We start from the raw sequence: 14,743 nt of genomic DNA, 5'->3' as shown, positions 1-14,743 counted from the left end.
TAGCAAGATCCCTGTAACAGGTACCTGCTCTGGGCCGACACAAATGTGGCCCGCACCCCTGTTCCTGGGGCAACCGCCTGCCTACTCATCTGCCATGCCTTGTTCTTAATTGATTAAATCAGTGTTGATTAGCAGGAGGCTGCCCTTGTACTGTCCCGCTGCTAGGGGGCGCTATCTGCAGCTCCGTTTCCTCCCCTACACCGCAGTCCACACCTCACCAATGGAATAGTTGTTGGCTCAGGTCTATCACTGTTTGGCCCCTTCCTGTTCTCTCTAGGCCTTCCTTCCTTAGATGCACGCTCCCTCCGGTGCTAGGGCTCTCCCCCGCCCTATCTCACTCTGCACCCTCTTCTCCGGGGCCTTATCTACAATGCTGCCCCCTCTCTGGGGCCTTCTCTGTGATGCTACGCCCTCTCCTGGGCTTACCTCAGCCGCACTGGGGCTTCCCAATAATGCTGCCCTCTCCTGGGGTTCTCCTTGCCCTCACTAGGGCTTCTCAATAATGAATGCGACCCTCTCCTGGGGCTCTCCGTGCCCACACTGGGGCTCCTTAATAATGCTGCCCCCTATCTGGGGCTCACTGTGCCCACACTTGGGCTTCCCAGTAAGGTTACCCCCTATCTGGGCTCACCATGCCCACACTTGGGCTCCTTAAGAATGCTGCCCCCTCTCTGGGGCTCACCATGCCCACACTGGGGCTCCTCCATCAGGCTGCCCCCTCCTATCTGGGGCTTACCATACCCAACTTGGACTTCCCAGTAAGGCTGCCCCCTCTCTGGGGCTCTCCGGAAACTGCCCTCTCCTGGGGCTGGGGTCTATGTACCCTGTACACTGTGCCCTTACTGGCGCTGGGGTCCCCACGCTACTGTGGGTTCCCTATGAGTCCTCCTCCAACCCCTAATAGCCTCACTCAAACCAGCAGTGTAACAAACAGCAACATAAGCTCCAGCCTTCTGGCTATAACTTAAACATAAGCCACCTGGCTATAACAACATTGCTCAAGCATCTTAGAGCTGCCGTAAGCTGTACCTGTGGTCAGGCTTCTTCCTGCATCTTGGCTTAGATAGCTCCTACCTCTCTGGCTGCTGGCAAGGAACTGACTCTGGTTCCAGCCTCTAGGGTTTATAAGGGAACCAGGCCCTGCCCCCTCTGGTCAGCTGACCTTCTTTGGTTGCCCCAGCAACCCACAGCTGAGCACCTTAGTCACTGCTAGGGCTCCCTCCCTAGCAGTTTCCCCTCTTCAGGAGCAGGGCACCTCCGTGCCCTGTGACAATCCCACAGCTAGGAGTCCCATTATCTGATCCAGGCTCCTATCTGCAGGGATGTACCTGGCCACCCATTCAATTAATGGTGTGACAGGGACAAATTTATTACACGACAAAGTTAATACACAATTTTTGTGGAATGGCTTTGTGGCTTATTTTTTGTTTTATGATGCCATTAATTGTTTTAACATAGACTGGGTTACAATTTAAGATGTGCTTAGCTGGGTAGTCACATATTAAATATAACATGTGACAGTGGCCAAAATCACACTAACTTTCTATAGCTCACATTGTATTAATCGACACATTACATTTTCCTACATAATGCAACAAATTTGCTCTTATAGGAGACCTGAGCATATTCAGAGAAAATGCATGCATATACAAAGCACTTAACAACTTGGCTACCTCTTAGTTTGTATTGAAGTAATGCATGGGAGTCCAAATCATGGTTCTGAGACCCATTTTAGAAGGTTCTGTTGCCTAAACCAGGACAGGATACTTTTAACATAGCCAATTCTGATACATCTGTAAGTATAGAAATAATACAGGGTTATAAATCAATCATTTATTATTTTGAAGTGTATAAAATTAAAATATTTTGAAGTGTACTTTAATAATTTGGCAACTGAGGCACTTAGGTTGGGAGGTTTTTTCTGAACTGAGCACATTGAACTTATGGCAATTTTTATTCTAAAGACTCTACTATTTATTTACCAATTGGCAATTTTACAATTTTTAGAAATATCCACTAACTTGAGTTAATGTGATTTCTGGATTCACAACAAATGCCTGAGTTTCACAAGCAAAGTGGTATAGGTTGGAATTACAGATTCTCAGCACCTACAAAAATTAAGCCTGAAATACTGCAGCTTGTAAGGGATAAATACCTTCATCTTTGATATTTTTTAAAGTATGGTGCAATGTTCTAACAAACTCAGAACAGGGAGCTGGTCAGATATGTTCTATAATCTATGTAGAAAAAATGTACCATTGGTACCATTCAGAGATATTCACTAACTTTAACCTGAGTTTAAATCTCAGCACTCCATATACAGTTTAAGGCTGGCTGAATTAAGTTTATTTTTCTGTTTGTAATAAAACCAGCCAATCTAATAGAGCTCATTTTATGGAAATGATTTACCAAATGCTTACTCTTCTTAACTGCTTTCACTGCAACATGACAACCTGTCAGGTCTCCAGATCTGCATGAGGTTATAATGAGATATTTCCTCCAAGTACCTAAATGATAACCTATGAAACCAGGAGATGTGGTATTACCATACCCTTAGAGTATAATGATGCTTTCAAAAAATGAAGGGGAACCTTCAAACTAAGGATGAAGCATGTGTCAATGAAACAAGAAAAATGCTGTATATTGGATGTAAAGATAGGCAGATTTCACCTGCCCTTCCTTTGCTTATATTCTCATCTAATCATCTTGCTACCTCAGGGAGACTTTGCTTGGTTTAATCTAGCTCAGCAGTTCCCAAACATTAATTGTCACATCCTCCACTTGTGATGGATTGTTAGAAGAATGTCTCCATGCCTTCTTGCACCTCAGAGTTGTATTGCCACCATTTCAAACCTCTCTCCCTCTTATTCTATGCTTTTCCTCGACTTCTTCTGCTCTTCTTTCCCTCTACTTTATTTATTTTTTTCTTTTATGTATATATTTTCTTTTGCTTTTTATACACCTCTTTTATCTATATATTTATCTATATTTCTTTTACTGGAGATGAGCATGGGGGACAGGCAGTGGCAGGAGCCAAGCAGAAGAGGGAATCACCGAGGGAGCAGGTGGGAGGCGTGACAAGTGGTGGTGGTGGTACAGGTACCAGGGAATGTAGTCACTGCAGGGAGGGGTGCCTACATGGGAGCTAAGGAATGGTGGAGGCAGTGAGGAGTAAAGGCAAGGGGGTCATATTGGGGTGGCAGCCACCAGGAAGGGCAGGAAGGAGAGGTGCAAGTGCCAGGGGAGAGGCAGATAGTAGGGAGACTTGTAAAAAAGGGTGGGGGTCATGCCATTTGACCCCCTGCCACAGCTTGCCCTGCTGCAGGGTTGGTGGAGACAAATTTGAGATGACTCTCCAAAAATTAGATTCAAGACATTTATAAATTTTCCATGTCTAGTATCTAATTATTGGAGGTTGTCTTAAACTTGAAGCTACCTTGGATTCAGGTAAATACCATATACATGCATTTTTGTAGCTCCCTGCCAGTTCTTCCACAATGCCTATATGCAGCTTGAGGCAGCAAATAAACCTGATTAGATATTTTCTGACAAAAAGGAGCTTTGTCAGAAAATTCTGATTTGTTGAATCTAAAAATGCCTTATTAGTGTGGATTCCTGGTGGTCTGATGATCATAGAATCATAGAAAATTAGGGATGGAAGAGACCTCAGGAGGTCAGCTAGCCCAGCTCCCTGCTCCAAGCAGGCCCATCCCCAACTAGACCATCCCAGCCAAGGCTTTGTCTACCCAGGTCTTAAAAACCTCCAAGGATGGAAATTCCACAACCTCTCTAGGTAATCTGTTCCAGTGGTTTACTATCTTCCTTGTGAGAAAGTTATTTCTCATATCTAACCTACATTTCTTTTGCTACAATTTGAGACTATTGCTCCTTGCACTGTCATCTGCCACCACTAAGAACAGTCCATCCTCATTGGAACCACCCTTCAATAGCTCTCAGTCTTCTCTTCTCTAGACTAAATAAACCCAGTTCCCTCACCCCAGTTTCTCATAAGTCTTGTACTCCAGCCCCCTAACCATTTTTGTTGCCCTCTGCTGGACTCTCCAATTTGTCTACATCCTTTCTATAGTGGGGGGACCCAAAACTGGACACAGTACTCCAGCTGTGCTCTCACCAGTGCCAAATAGAGTGGAATAATCACTTCTGTTGATCTGCTGGCAATACTCCTATTAATGCAGCCCAGTATGCCGTTAGCCTTCTTCGCAACAAGGGCACGCTGTTGTCTCATATTTAACTTATAGTCCACTGTAACCCCCAGGTCCTTTTCTGAAGGGCTCTTGCTTAGCCACTTGGTCCCCAGGCTGTACTGGTTCATGGGATTGTTTATTCCTAAGTGCAGGACCCTGCACCTGTCCTTATTGAACCTCATGAGATTTCTTTTGGTCCAATCCTCCAATTTGTCAAGGTCTCTCTGAACCCTATCCCTATTCTCCAGAGTATCTATTACTTCCCCCAGTTTGGTGTCATCTGCAAACTTGCTGAGGGTACTCCATCCCATATTTCAGGTCATTGATGAATGTATTGAACAAAACCAATCCCAGGACCAACCTGTGGAACACTCCACTTGATGCCAGCTACCAACAGGACATTGTGCCATTGAGTACTACCCTCTGAGCCTGGTGTTTCCAAGGTAGGCAGCTATGGGGCTGCCACATGAATGAGAACTTCCAGGCTCCCAGCAATAGAAATGGAAAAATAAAAGCCCTGAGAGCCTCAGATGTAACAAGCTATATCAAGTTTTCCAGACTTAGAGCCTGTCAGTGTTCAGCGATGTATCACTGTATCCATAGTCATCTATTGCATACTATGCAATACATATTCATATGTATTCATGATTCATGGTCATGTATTCAGGTAATATTCATGTATTGCATAGTATGTATATGCAGTAGAAGTCATTGGTCCTTCCTTGCTCTCCTTGCTCTCATCCTTTTCTTCCCAATGTATTAGAACATCCTAAAGCTGGAAAAGTCTAATGGCTATATTCAGACATGATGTCCTCTGACTGCATTTAGACATGATGTCTTTTGGAATTCCTCAGAACGAGAAATTACAAGATTTGGATATTTTAACTCAGCTAGAGATTGGGAGACATTCTGGGACCATCCTGGTGGATTTAATCAGTATGTTATATTGGAATATGGTCTTTCATTAGGAATCTGTTATAAACAGGGATCCTGGTTTTCTCTGATTAAAAAAATCCCCAATTTTCAGGTTTAAAAAAGTAATCCAAAATCCACATTTTTCCATGATCAAAATGAAACACCATTGTGTGTGTATGAGTGGTGTTTCATTTTAATTATGGAAAAATGTAGATTTTGGATTACTTTCAGAAAAATGTAGATTTTCAGTTACTTTTTTTGAACCTGAAAATTGAGGATTTTTTTTTATCAGAGAAAGCTAGGACCCCTGGTTATAAATCCTTCAAGATTTCACATTGACCTATTTCTTCAAATACATAATCCATGTCTAACAGGTGTCAAAAAACAAAAAGAAAAATTGCACGTTACCAGAACAAGAAGCACATTAGTTCTACCCAGCTCCACAGCATCTATATAGATTGGGCGAGACTTTTGGTGCTTTAATAGCTGATTCAATCAGCTATCAGATAAAAGTACCAAAAAACCCCACTAAGGCATTTGATTTATACAGATATTGGGCAAACTGAGTCCAACTAACATAATGCCTCTTCTGGGCATGAACTGGGCTGTTTTGTTTTGTTTTTTTTTAAATGTCTGTAAGCAGCCTAAGTGTCTATCCTATACTTTTGGCACCTATCCCTTAGGTAAATAATAAAAATCATACTGAAGAAGTGCTTTTTAATATAAACAGCTCAATGTTCAGGTAACTCAAGCACCCGAGCAAAAAAATGAGAGAAAATAGAGTGTCTCCAAAAAATTAAGAAACCTGGGTTCTGGAGAAACAAGAGGGAATCAGTTCTAAAATGAGGACCTACCAGAGAACATCATGATGGCAGCTCCCTCTCATTTATACTAAGAGAGCAATAACTTTAAGTTCAAACACAGCTTTTGACAGAATATCCTGAGACATGTTAATTTAGAACCTAAACGACTTCGGACTTCCACTCAGAATTACTGGAAACTAGGACAGGTCACATAGCTTTAAATTAGAAGAGGAATTGGGTCTGTTTGACCTGGCTCCCCAGCATCTGTATAGTTTGTGCACTTCTGTGGGGCTTTTTGGTGCTTTTATCTAATAGTTGATTCAATCAGCTATTAGATAAAAAATGCCAAAAAGCCCCACTGAAGCACGTGAGCTATACAGACGCTGCGCAAGCCGGGTCAAACTGACCCAAATCCTCTTCTGGGGATGCACTGTACTCTGTGTTGGGGCATGCTGAGCTGAAAGTAAAGCACTGTTTTGTTTTGTTTCTTCATGCCTGTAAGCACCCCAAGTTGTAGCATTCTGTAGAAAGGTCCTGCAGGGTATAGCCAATTGTAAAACAAAGTATTGCAATCTAATTACAAGATGTCAAAGTTAAGGGTTATTGCATCAAGGCTCACATATTTGAGAAAAGGTCTCATTCTTTTTGTCAGCTATGGATTTTTTTTCTTTTTAAAAAAAAAAAAGCGTTGTTGGTCATAAACAGTCCTTGGATACCCAGGAGCAGTTTAGGATCTGTAGGCCCTGGAAATTACTAACCATTCATAAAAATGGTACTTGCTCTCCCTCATTCAAGGTTGCTGATATAAATTGTATTAATTTTTCATATTGATTCTCCAAGCTCATCAGTACTGTGCCTATCTTGTCTGGTTTAAGATGTAACCAAGCAACTCATCCAAGGCTGATGTTCATCTTGGCACTGGTACATTTAGTAAAAGCTCTCAATTAATCACTACAATTTTATTTTGTCCTGGCTCCCAGTTCCTGGTTTTACTGAAGTCCATTTTAAATTCACTTTATAATATTACTAAATCACACATGTTGTTTGACCTGCAGGAACCTCCTTAAAAAGATGATGTTTTTTATGTGTTTTTTGCTGCATTTTTTCCATACTTGCCTGATCACGAGTACCTTGAGATTGAAAAATTAAAGTACAGCTTTAAAAAAAAAAAAGTTTTAAGATCATTTTATTTTCTTGATTACAGGCCTCTACATTTAATCCAATTATCTCACTTTATGAGAGCAGCTTGCTGCTCACCTTGCCATCCACCTGGCTTAAGTTACTTCCCAAACAGAAAGAACGTCACCAAAATCTAAGAGAAAACATTTGATATAGTGCTGTAATTTCATCAACTTCAGCTTTATTGCTTTGACAAAATCCCTGGGAAACTTTAGATTAATCAAAAGATCTGGTGGTATACTCTCTGGAGGAGACCAGAAAACTAATATAATGACAAAGAAAGCTTACTATTGCTCTAGTGAAAAGAAAAGAATAATTCCTACTTCCTGGCCTGTTTTCTTAGTCTCTATAATTGAACTGCAGAGCTTCAGAATTTTAGTTGTAGCCATAAAGGGCATTGCAGCAGCATCTAGAATTCTAAATTGTTGGCCATTTTTTGGGTCTGGAAGTCAAGCATAGGAAAAAGTACAGGAAAAATGACCAAAAGCATTTTGTTTATGGATAATTGAATACACCCAGGGGTTAGAGGCAGCCATCTTGATAATGAGGATATCATTTTTGGCAAAGTGAAACTGACAGCCTCTAACAAATGTAAGCATCTAATACACTGAAGAAATGCTGCTTGTGCCTCTTTCTGAGATATGGTGCTGCTTTAAGACCATAAGCTAACATTCAAGTAAGGCTTGGCACTAACCACATTCATAGCTTAATCGCAAGCGCAATGAATTGGACTAAGGGAAGCAGGTTTGTTCCCAGCTTGCTGTGTGACCTGTGTGACTTTCCCTCTCTATGCCTTAATTTTCCCATCTGTGAATTGGAGATAATATTGACCTCATTTGTAAAGAACTTGCAGCTCTTCGGATATAATACACAATATAAAAAGTTTTATTACCTCACTCTTTGGCATTAACACACCCTTTATGGAATATGTATTAATGCTAGGAGTGGGAAAGACAGGGTAGACATATACCTACAGTCTAGACCCAAGTAATACCAGAGTCAGAGTTCTTGTTGCCTTCTGTGCAAAAGTCCATTTTGAAGAAAGGATAACGTTGCATTGAAGTACATTAATGAATGCTTACTGGCAACTATTAGATATTTTCTAGTAGTGAGAGGAATATATGTCTTAGCGTGCACACATTTTCAGTCAAAAGAACAAACTATGCTTCTAGCTTATTCAGTTGCAACCATGTCAATCGGGAATTTTTGTTAATTATAGTTGTGTTACAATAGCACCTAAAGATCTCAGCCAAGAATGGAGGCCCGTTGTTCTAGTAACAGCATAAAAACATAGTATTAGACCTGCTTGAAGTCTACAGCTAAATCTAAAAAAGGCAAAGCTTAGATGCCTAAAGTGCAAGCTGGGCAGAATTTAGACATCTAAGTTGAAGAATATGATTCAGAAAATTGCTACCTGGTTGTTTAGGCACCTATCTTTTTACCAAGCAAGGCATCTACTGTTCTGCAACTACACATACCCAGAAATGCTGCTGTTTTGGTTGATCTAAGCATCTCATCATCTGTCATTTCTGTTAAGATTTGTAAATTAGGTATTTGCCTAGCATTTAGGATGCCCAAGGGCCCAATCAAAGAGTGTGCTCAGAGTATGCTTAACAAACACCAACATCACTTCATTCTGCCTGAGGCCACCGCAGGCTTTTCATTTGACTACATGGACAGGAAGGACAGTGGTGATGCTGCACATCTTTTATGTAAATAGTCTAACGTGAGATAATTTCCCAGGCAGTAGAAGACCTGAGTTCCAGGCCCTCTTTTGCCTGTTGGTGTTCAAATCCACAGTTTCAACCTCTCAGGAGAGAGGCACTGTGTTATAAGAATAGAGGCACACCATTTATCCTTCTTGTTGAAGTTGTGCCAATGCTCAGAAAAGAATGTGAAATTCTTGTGGCCAGAGAAAAATGTGATGGCTCATTGCTCTATCCTGGGTTCAACCTTTGGGGGAGGAGTCCACAAATCTACCTGTCCATCTCGACCTCCATATCTGGGGAGGAGTCACCCCTCTGGCATCCAGTGATTACCAGTATTCTGGCAGGAAGCCAAACCCACCCCAAACACAGCCTTAAAACCAGCAGGACAGTAGTACACTATCTATAGATCACATCACCTGGTGAGCTTGGACCTGCCCTAACCTTTGAACTCTGTTTAGATTCTTGCTCTTTGCTCCTTTGCTCTTAGTATTTGTGTCTGAATTCTGGTCCTTGGCTTACTTCTACTATGATTCTCAGCTCTTGACCCTTTTACATTGCCTTGATTCCAGATTCCTGATTCTGGTTCCCTGCCCATAGCTAAATCTTTGGCTCCTACTCTGGCTTCTTAAGCTGACTTGATTTGTGGCTTCATGATTCTAGTCCCTTGACTTTGGCTAGTTCGTAACTACATCTTGGTTATCCAAACTCTAGCTTGACCACTGATTTCACACCCTGGCTGGGGCCTAGTCCTTACTCTTTGCTCTGAATAAAGGTTCCTGACCTTGGGCCTAGACTGCCCATGTTCTGGTCATAACAGGAAGCAAGCAGGAAGGAGTGTAATTTTGGTGCCTAGTGAAGCATTACATCAGAAGAGGAGTCCGAGCTGCAAAGGCAGCTTAGGTACTTTATCCAATGACTGTTGAATAAAAGGCACAAGTAATCCTGAGATCGATAATCCGAATCTGCAGTTCTGTTTGGTGAATGGTTCCCTCACATGCCTACAGCTGCAGGGTTCCTCTTGCGTTCTGTTCCTACTAGAATAAATTTGTATTTTCTTCTGAGTGCTTTGCTACAAATGGACAAAGGCTACATTTTCAATTCTAGCTATCTTTTAGAGCTCTGCTGCTCTTCAGTCATCTGCTAGCTTATTCAGGGTTTAATGGATGTGGCTAGACTCTATGCCTAGGTCTTCCTGCAATCATGAAACAAAGCCCTTGAGAATTAAGATGCAAAGAAGAGATGGGAAAGAAATAAGGATTCACACAATATATGCAGGGAAAGTACCAGTTACAGGTTGGTAATTTTCATTATTTGGATGTGGACATACTATTAATTATGCTTCTCTCTCTTACAGGAAAGTGGCATCTTGGGATGAACTGTGACACCAGTGATGACTTCTGCCACCACCCCCTCAAACATGGGTTTGATTACTTCTATGGGCTCATAGTGACCAATCTTAGAGACTGTAAACCAGGGCAAGGCAGTGTATTTGCCACAGGGATTCAAACATTTATTACCATGCCAATTCAGATCATCAGCCTCACCCTAATAACTTTGGAAGTGCTGCATTTTATTGGCCTTCTCAGAGTATCACAAAGAGCCCTAGGTTATGTCATTTTGTTATCTACAAGTTTTTTGGGAATTTTACTCTTTTTCTTTTATAATTTTCGATATCTCAATTGCTTCTTGATGAGGAACCACCAGATTGTTCAGCAACCTTTGTCCTACCAAAACCTTACTCATAGGTTGACAGAAGAAGCTGTGCAGTTTATAGGAAGGTAGGTTAGAACAACCATGTTATAATTTCATAATAGCATATTCTGTCATAGTGCTGCTTCTACAGGGAAGATTAAAAAAAAGGGTCATGGTGGAATGTCAACATACTTCTCTAATAGGTACCAAGAAGTGAAAAATAAGCTAATCTTAGTGGAAATGTGCCATTTTACAATAAGATTCATGTGGGGCACAGCTGTACTTTTACCAGTGCATCCACAGGTGACAGACAGTGGAATGACCTTCAGGGAAGGCTAGCTGTGAAATAAGCAGGGGTAAACTCTGACGAATAAGTAGTCATGGACTAAGCAACAGCAGCACCACAAAGATGTGGTGAGGACAGAAAATGCCACTGCTTTCCCTCCTGAAAAGCCACATATATCTTTTGACAGTGCTGTGACACAGCAAATATAGGTTGCCACTATAATAAGCCTGCCCAGTCCCTGGCCATGGGTAGACAAGTTCTCAATGGCACAGCAACCAGAATAAAGTGTTAGAATGTCAATGGCTCTAATGGCAGATGAAACCTGCAGTGGAACTACATCCCCAGTTGTCTTGGTCTCTTTGTCATTGGATCAATATCCCATTCTGTCAGGAGCCATGTGGAATCTGATGTGCAGCAGCCTGTCCATGATAAAAGAAGTCATGCACAGGCATCTTCCATGTAAACAACTTTTCCAGCACATTCCTCAAGCCCTTTGGCAACCAACTAATGGCAATGGGAGCAGGATTGTGCGGCTTGGAACCTCCTAGGCATGAACTGGCATGAAGGTGGTAGTTACAAGGTCATCTAGCACTTGTATGAGGCAGGAGTGGAATTCGGCAGCTGTAACCATGCCTGAGCAGCCTTCATCAGGATCCACTCTGCTCATCTGACATGGGGAGGGGGCTAGAAAAGGTGCCCTGAACATAGCCTGTCTAATACAGCATTCTGTATTTCTTCCTGATTGAATAACCATGTCCAGTGGGAATACCTTTACTATGGTCAAAAATACCAACTAAGACACACAATCATTTTCAGGACATGGAACATCAGGACACTTGCAGACAACCCTAACAGTGAATGCCCAGAGTGCCGCACTGCACTCATGACCCAAGAACTCAGGCAATACAACACTAATGTAGCTGCATTTAGTGAGACCCGGCAAGCAGGAGATGGGCAACTCAAAGAACGTGGAGGTGGCAATACCTTCTTCTGGAAGGGTAAACAGGAATGAGAATGCCAACTACATGCCAGTTCCAAGATAATCCTGGATCAATGTACACTTAAACTTGATCTAGGTTAGACTACTAAATGGAACTTTAGTATAGTTAACTGTGCAGCCCCTGGGCTGGAAAAGCCCAGGAGCTGGCCCCAAACCTAGGGCTGTGCTTTTCTTATCTGCTCCCTGACACCAGGTTATTTTTAGAGTCCCCCCCAGCCCCTCATCACTACTCTCACAGACCAGCCAGGCCCCACCCTGAATCCCCTATTCCAGTGGTTTATCAGCATTTGGATACCGAGAGCTGAGGAAGTAAGTTTTGATGGTGGGGGGGAGGGGGAAGAAGGGAAAGTTGGGGTAGGCTCGCCGTGGAGAGTTGGGGCACTAAAATTAGCCCCTAGTCCCACCCAAGCCTCCATCCCCTGAGGGTCCTGTGAACTCGCTTGATCCTGCCAAACCCTCCCGCACCCCAGCAACCCTGGTGGATCCCGCCTGCCTCCAAGAGACACTGCCTGCTCCCCAAATTCTCCCAATGCCTCCTGCAGATCACACCAGGATACCACAGACACTGTCACTCCTGCCCCCCGCATCAGTCCTTGACTCACACCTGCCCCTCAAAAAAAGCACTGGGGGGCGGGGAAAGTGGCACAGAACAAATAAAAATAGCATGCAACAAAACAAACGGAGGTTTGGTCCTCCAGTGAGACACTCTGGCTGCCAGCTAGAGCATTTCTACTACTCCATTTGTGCCCTTGCTGCTCCAGCACGCCAGGAGCTGAAAGAAACTGGGCACACATAGTTTGCCCAAAGCGGGACAATGTGTCCTGCAACAAAGAACACATGCAGGGGCATGCGTTGTGGCAAAAAAGTAGCAGTACAAATGTGTGCTGCTACTATATGTGCTACTGCAAGTGCATGCCCCTGTACATCTGGACGTAGCCATTGTGTCCGTATTTTGTGGTTTGACCCGTGAATACAAGTATAAATATGAATGAGTTTGGTGTACTCTGCCATCATTGCACTTTTCTTTCTTCAATATGTTTGAAATGTATTCAGGAACTGTAAGCCATGAAAACAGGATGATCTCCTCATGGATCCCGTTTCCCCCCAGTTCTCCCAAATGTGGACACCGATCCACCACAAGCCAGCTTGCCACACTTTCCCCCACACACTCCCTCCCCGTACCCCCACTAGCCTCTACATTTTGACTTACCTTAGATAGGGTTACCATTTTTAATGTGATCTAACCCCCTCCCCAAATGTTTGCACTTAGCCATAAAATCTGCTTCCTGACAAGTCATTTGTATTTTTTTGCTGGAGTGGCAGAAGATTAACCCTATTTGCCAAGTCATGCTCATTGTTTTCTGACAATTATCTATACACACCAAAAACTAAACCTAAGATATGTAGATTGAATTATTTGGTATTTACAGTGAAATAAATGTTTATAAAAGAAAAAAGGTCAGAATTACTAGAAATCAAATCATAGTTTCCCTAAGTGTAAAGTATATTATATTAAGTTTATTTTAACCCCCCTAACACTTAAAATGAAGGCCCAGAGTAGTAGTAGTAAAAGGGCTCATTATAAATAAACACAAGGACCAATGCAGTAAAGAGGGTGGCACCTCCCAAAAATAAAAAAATAAATGGAAGGGTGAATTTGAAAGATTTTGAGTTTCATATCAGGTTTAAAAAGTTTTTCATACTTTCAGCAGCTAAAACTTAGATATTTTGGAACTGAAAGTTCTCTTACAAATTGTATAAAAGCAATAGCAATACATTTTTGAGGGAGTTGTTTATGGAAGTATTCCAGTTAATGAAACGAGAATTCAACTGTTATTGTCAAATCTCCCTCCCACCTACTAACTGATGTGTCATTCCACTTCAAGGTCACAGTAGAAACAGTTGGTCATGATTCCTTCAAAGAGGTCTGAACAAGATAAATAGCTGCCTCTGATCTTTGGAAGGATATTAATAGATGCAACTGTTTTCTGTCTGGCAGTCAGCTGTCAATCAGAGCTTTTTGATTTGAGTTGACAAATTCTGTTATTTTTATGCCCATCTATATTAATCATTGATTTAAAACATCTTTATTTAAGGTAGGTCTTTTGTTTCTTAATGCCTATTCTTTTAACTGAACTATCTCTTGAAAAAAGCATTTTTAACAGACAGGTTGACAGTCACCTTTACCAATACTAGTTTATACGTAACACTGCAATAGTATTCTGTGACATTAGAGACTGAAATTAGATATGCAACTCAAATTGGCTCCTCAATATTAAGAACTTAATAGTAATATTTATAGCTTTTTAAAGCAATTGAAAAACTACATGAATAATATTCTCTATTATTTTCTCAATTATCTCTATCACTAGTGGTGCTCTTTGTTTTGTAAAGCATAAGTAACAACAATAATTTTCCAAACGTAAAAGGATACAACATCAAATATAGGCAAGCAAGTAGGTTCCTGGTAGAAATTATCTTTAATGAAAGCTGAAGAAATATTGCACTAGAAACATTAAGAAAAACTGCACCCTCCTCCCCCCTCCAAGCTACTTAATACAGTGGCTTTTCTGTGTAGCTAATATTTAATGAAGGTTTTCCCCTACAGAGTATATTCAATGCAATATTATATGACTAAATATCAAATATAATTATGTAAAACAATGCAAAATATAAGTTGTAATAGTTATACTTTTTCTTGGACTTTCCATAAACTTTTAATTTGACTTAGAAAAGGCCACTAAATTATTTGCTACTTACAATAAAACTCCAAAACTTGAGTGTTCACTTTTATTCCAACAAATGACAGATCAAAATGGTAAAGGATGGCACTAAATTACAATGTCATAAATTAATTTATATATCTGTATCTATATCCAGAGGCAACCCGAGCAGTGTGCAGGGCCCAGGACAAATCAGGCCATGTGGGGCTTGATCCCATGGGCACTGGACCC

General features: G+C 41.6%; 1 protein-coding gene across 2 annotated transcripts in view; it reads left to right on the top strand.

Annotated features, from left to right (window-relative positions):
• The window catches only part of STS (steroid sulfatase), a 172,850-nt gene that overhangs the window by 41,622 nt on the left and 116,485 nt on the right, over positions 1-14,743 (top strand). For both annotated transcript variants that reach the window (XM_006031320.2, XM_025212962.1), the window contains one exon: positions 10,166-10,589. In XM_006031320.2, the coding sequence (XP_006031382.1) occupies positions 10,166-10,589 (424 nt within the window). The remainder of the gene's footprint in view (positions 1-10,165; positions 10,590-14,743) is intronic.

Source organism: Alligator sinensis, unplaced genomic scaffold (genome assembly GCF_000455745.1).
Source record: "Alligator sinensis unplaced genomic scaffold, ASM45574v1 scaffold956_1, whole genome shotgun sequence".
NCBI classification, from domain to species: Eukaryota; Metazoa; Chordata; order Crocodylia; family Alligatoridae; genus Alligator; species Alligator sinensis.
The sequence above is the reverse complement of the archived record's forward strand: the minus strand, read 5'-3'. Positions and strand labels throughout refer to the sequence as shown.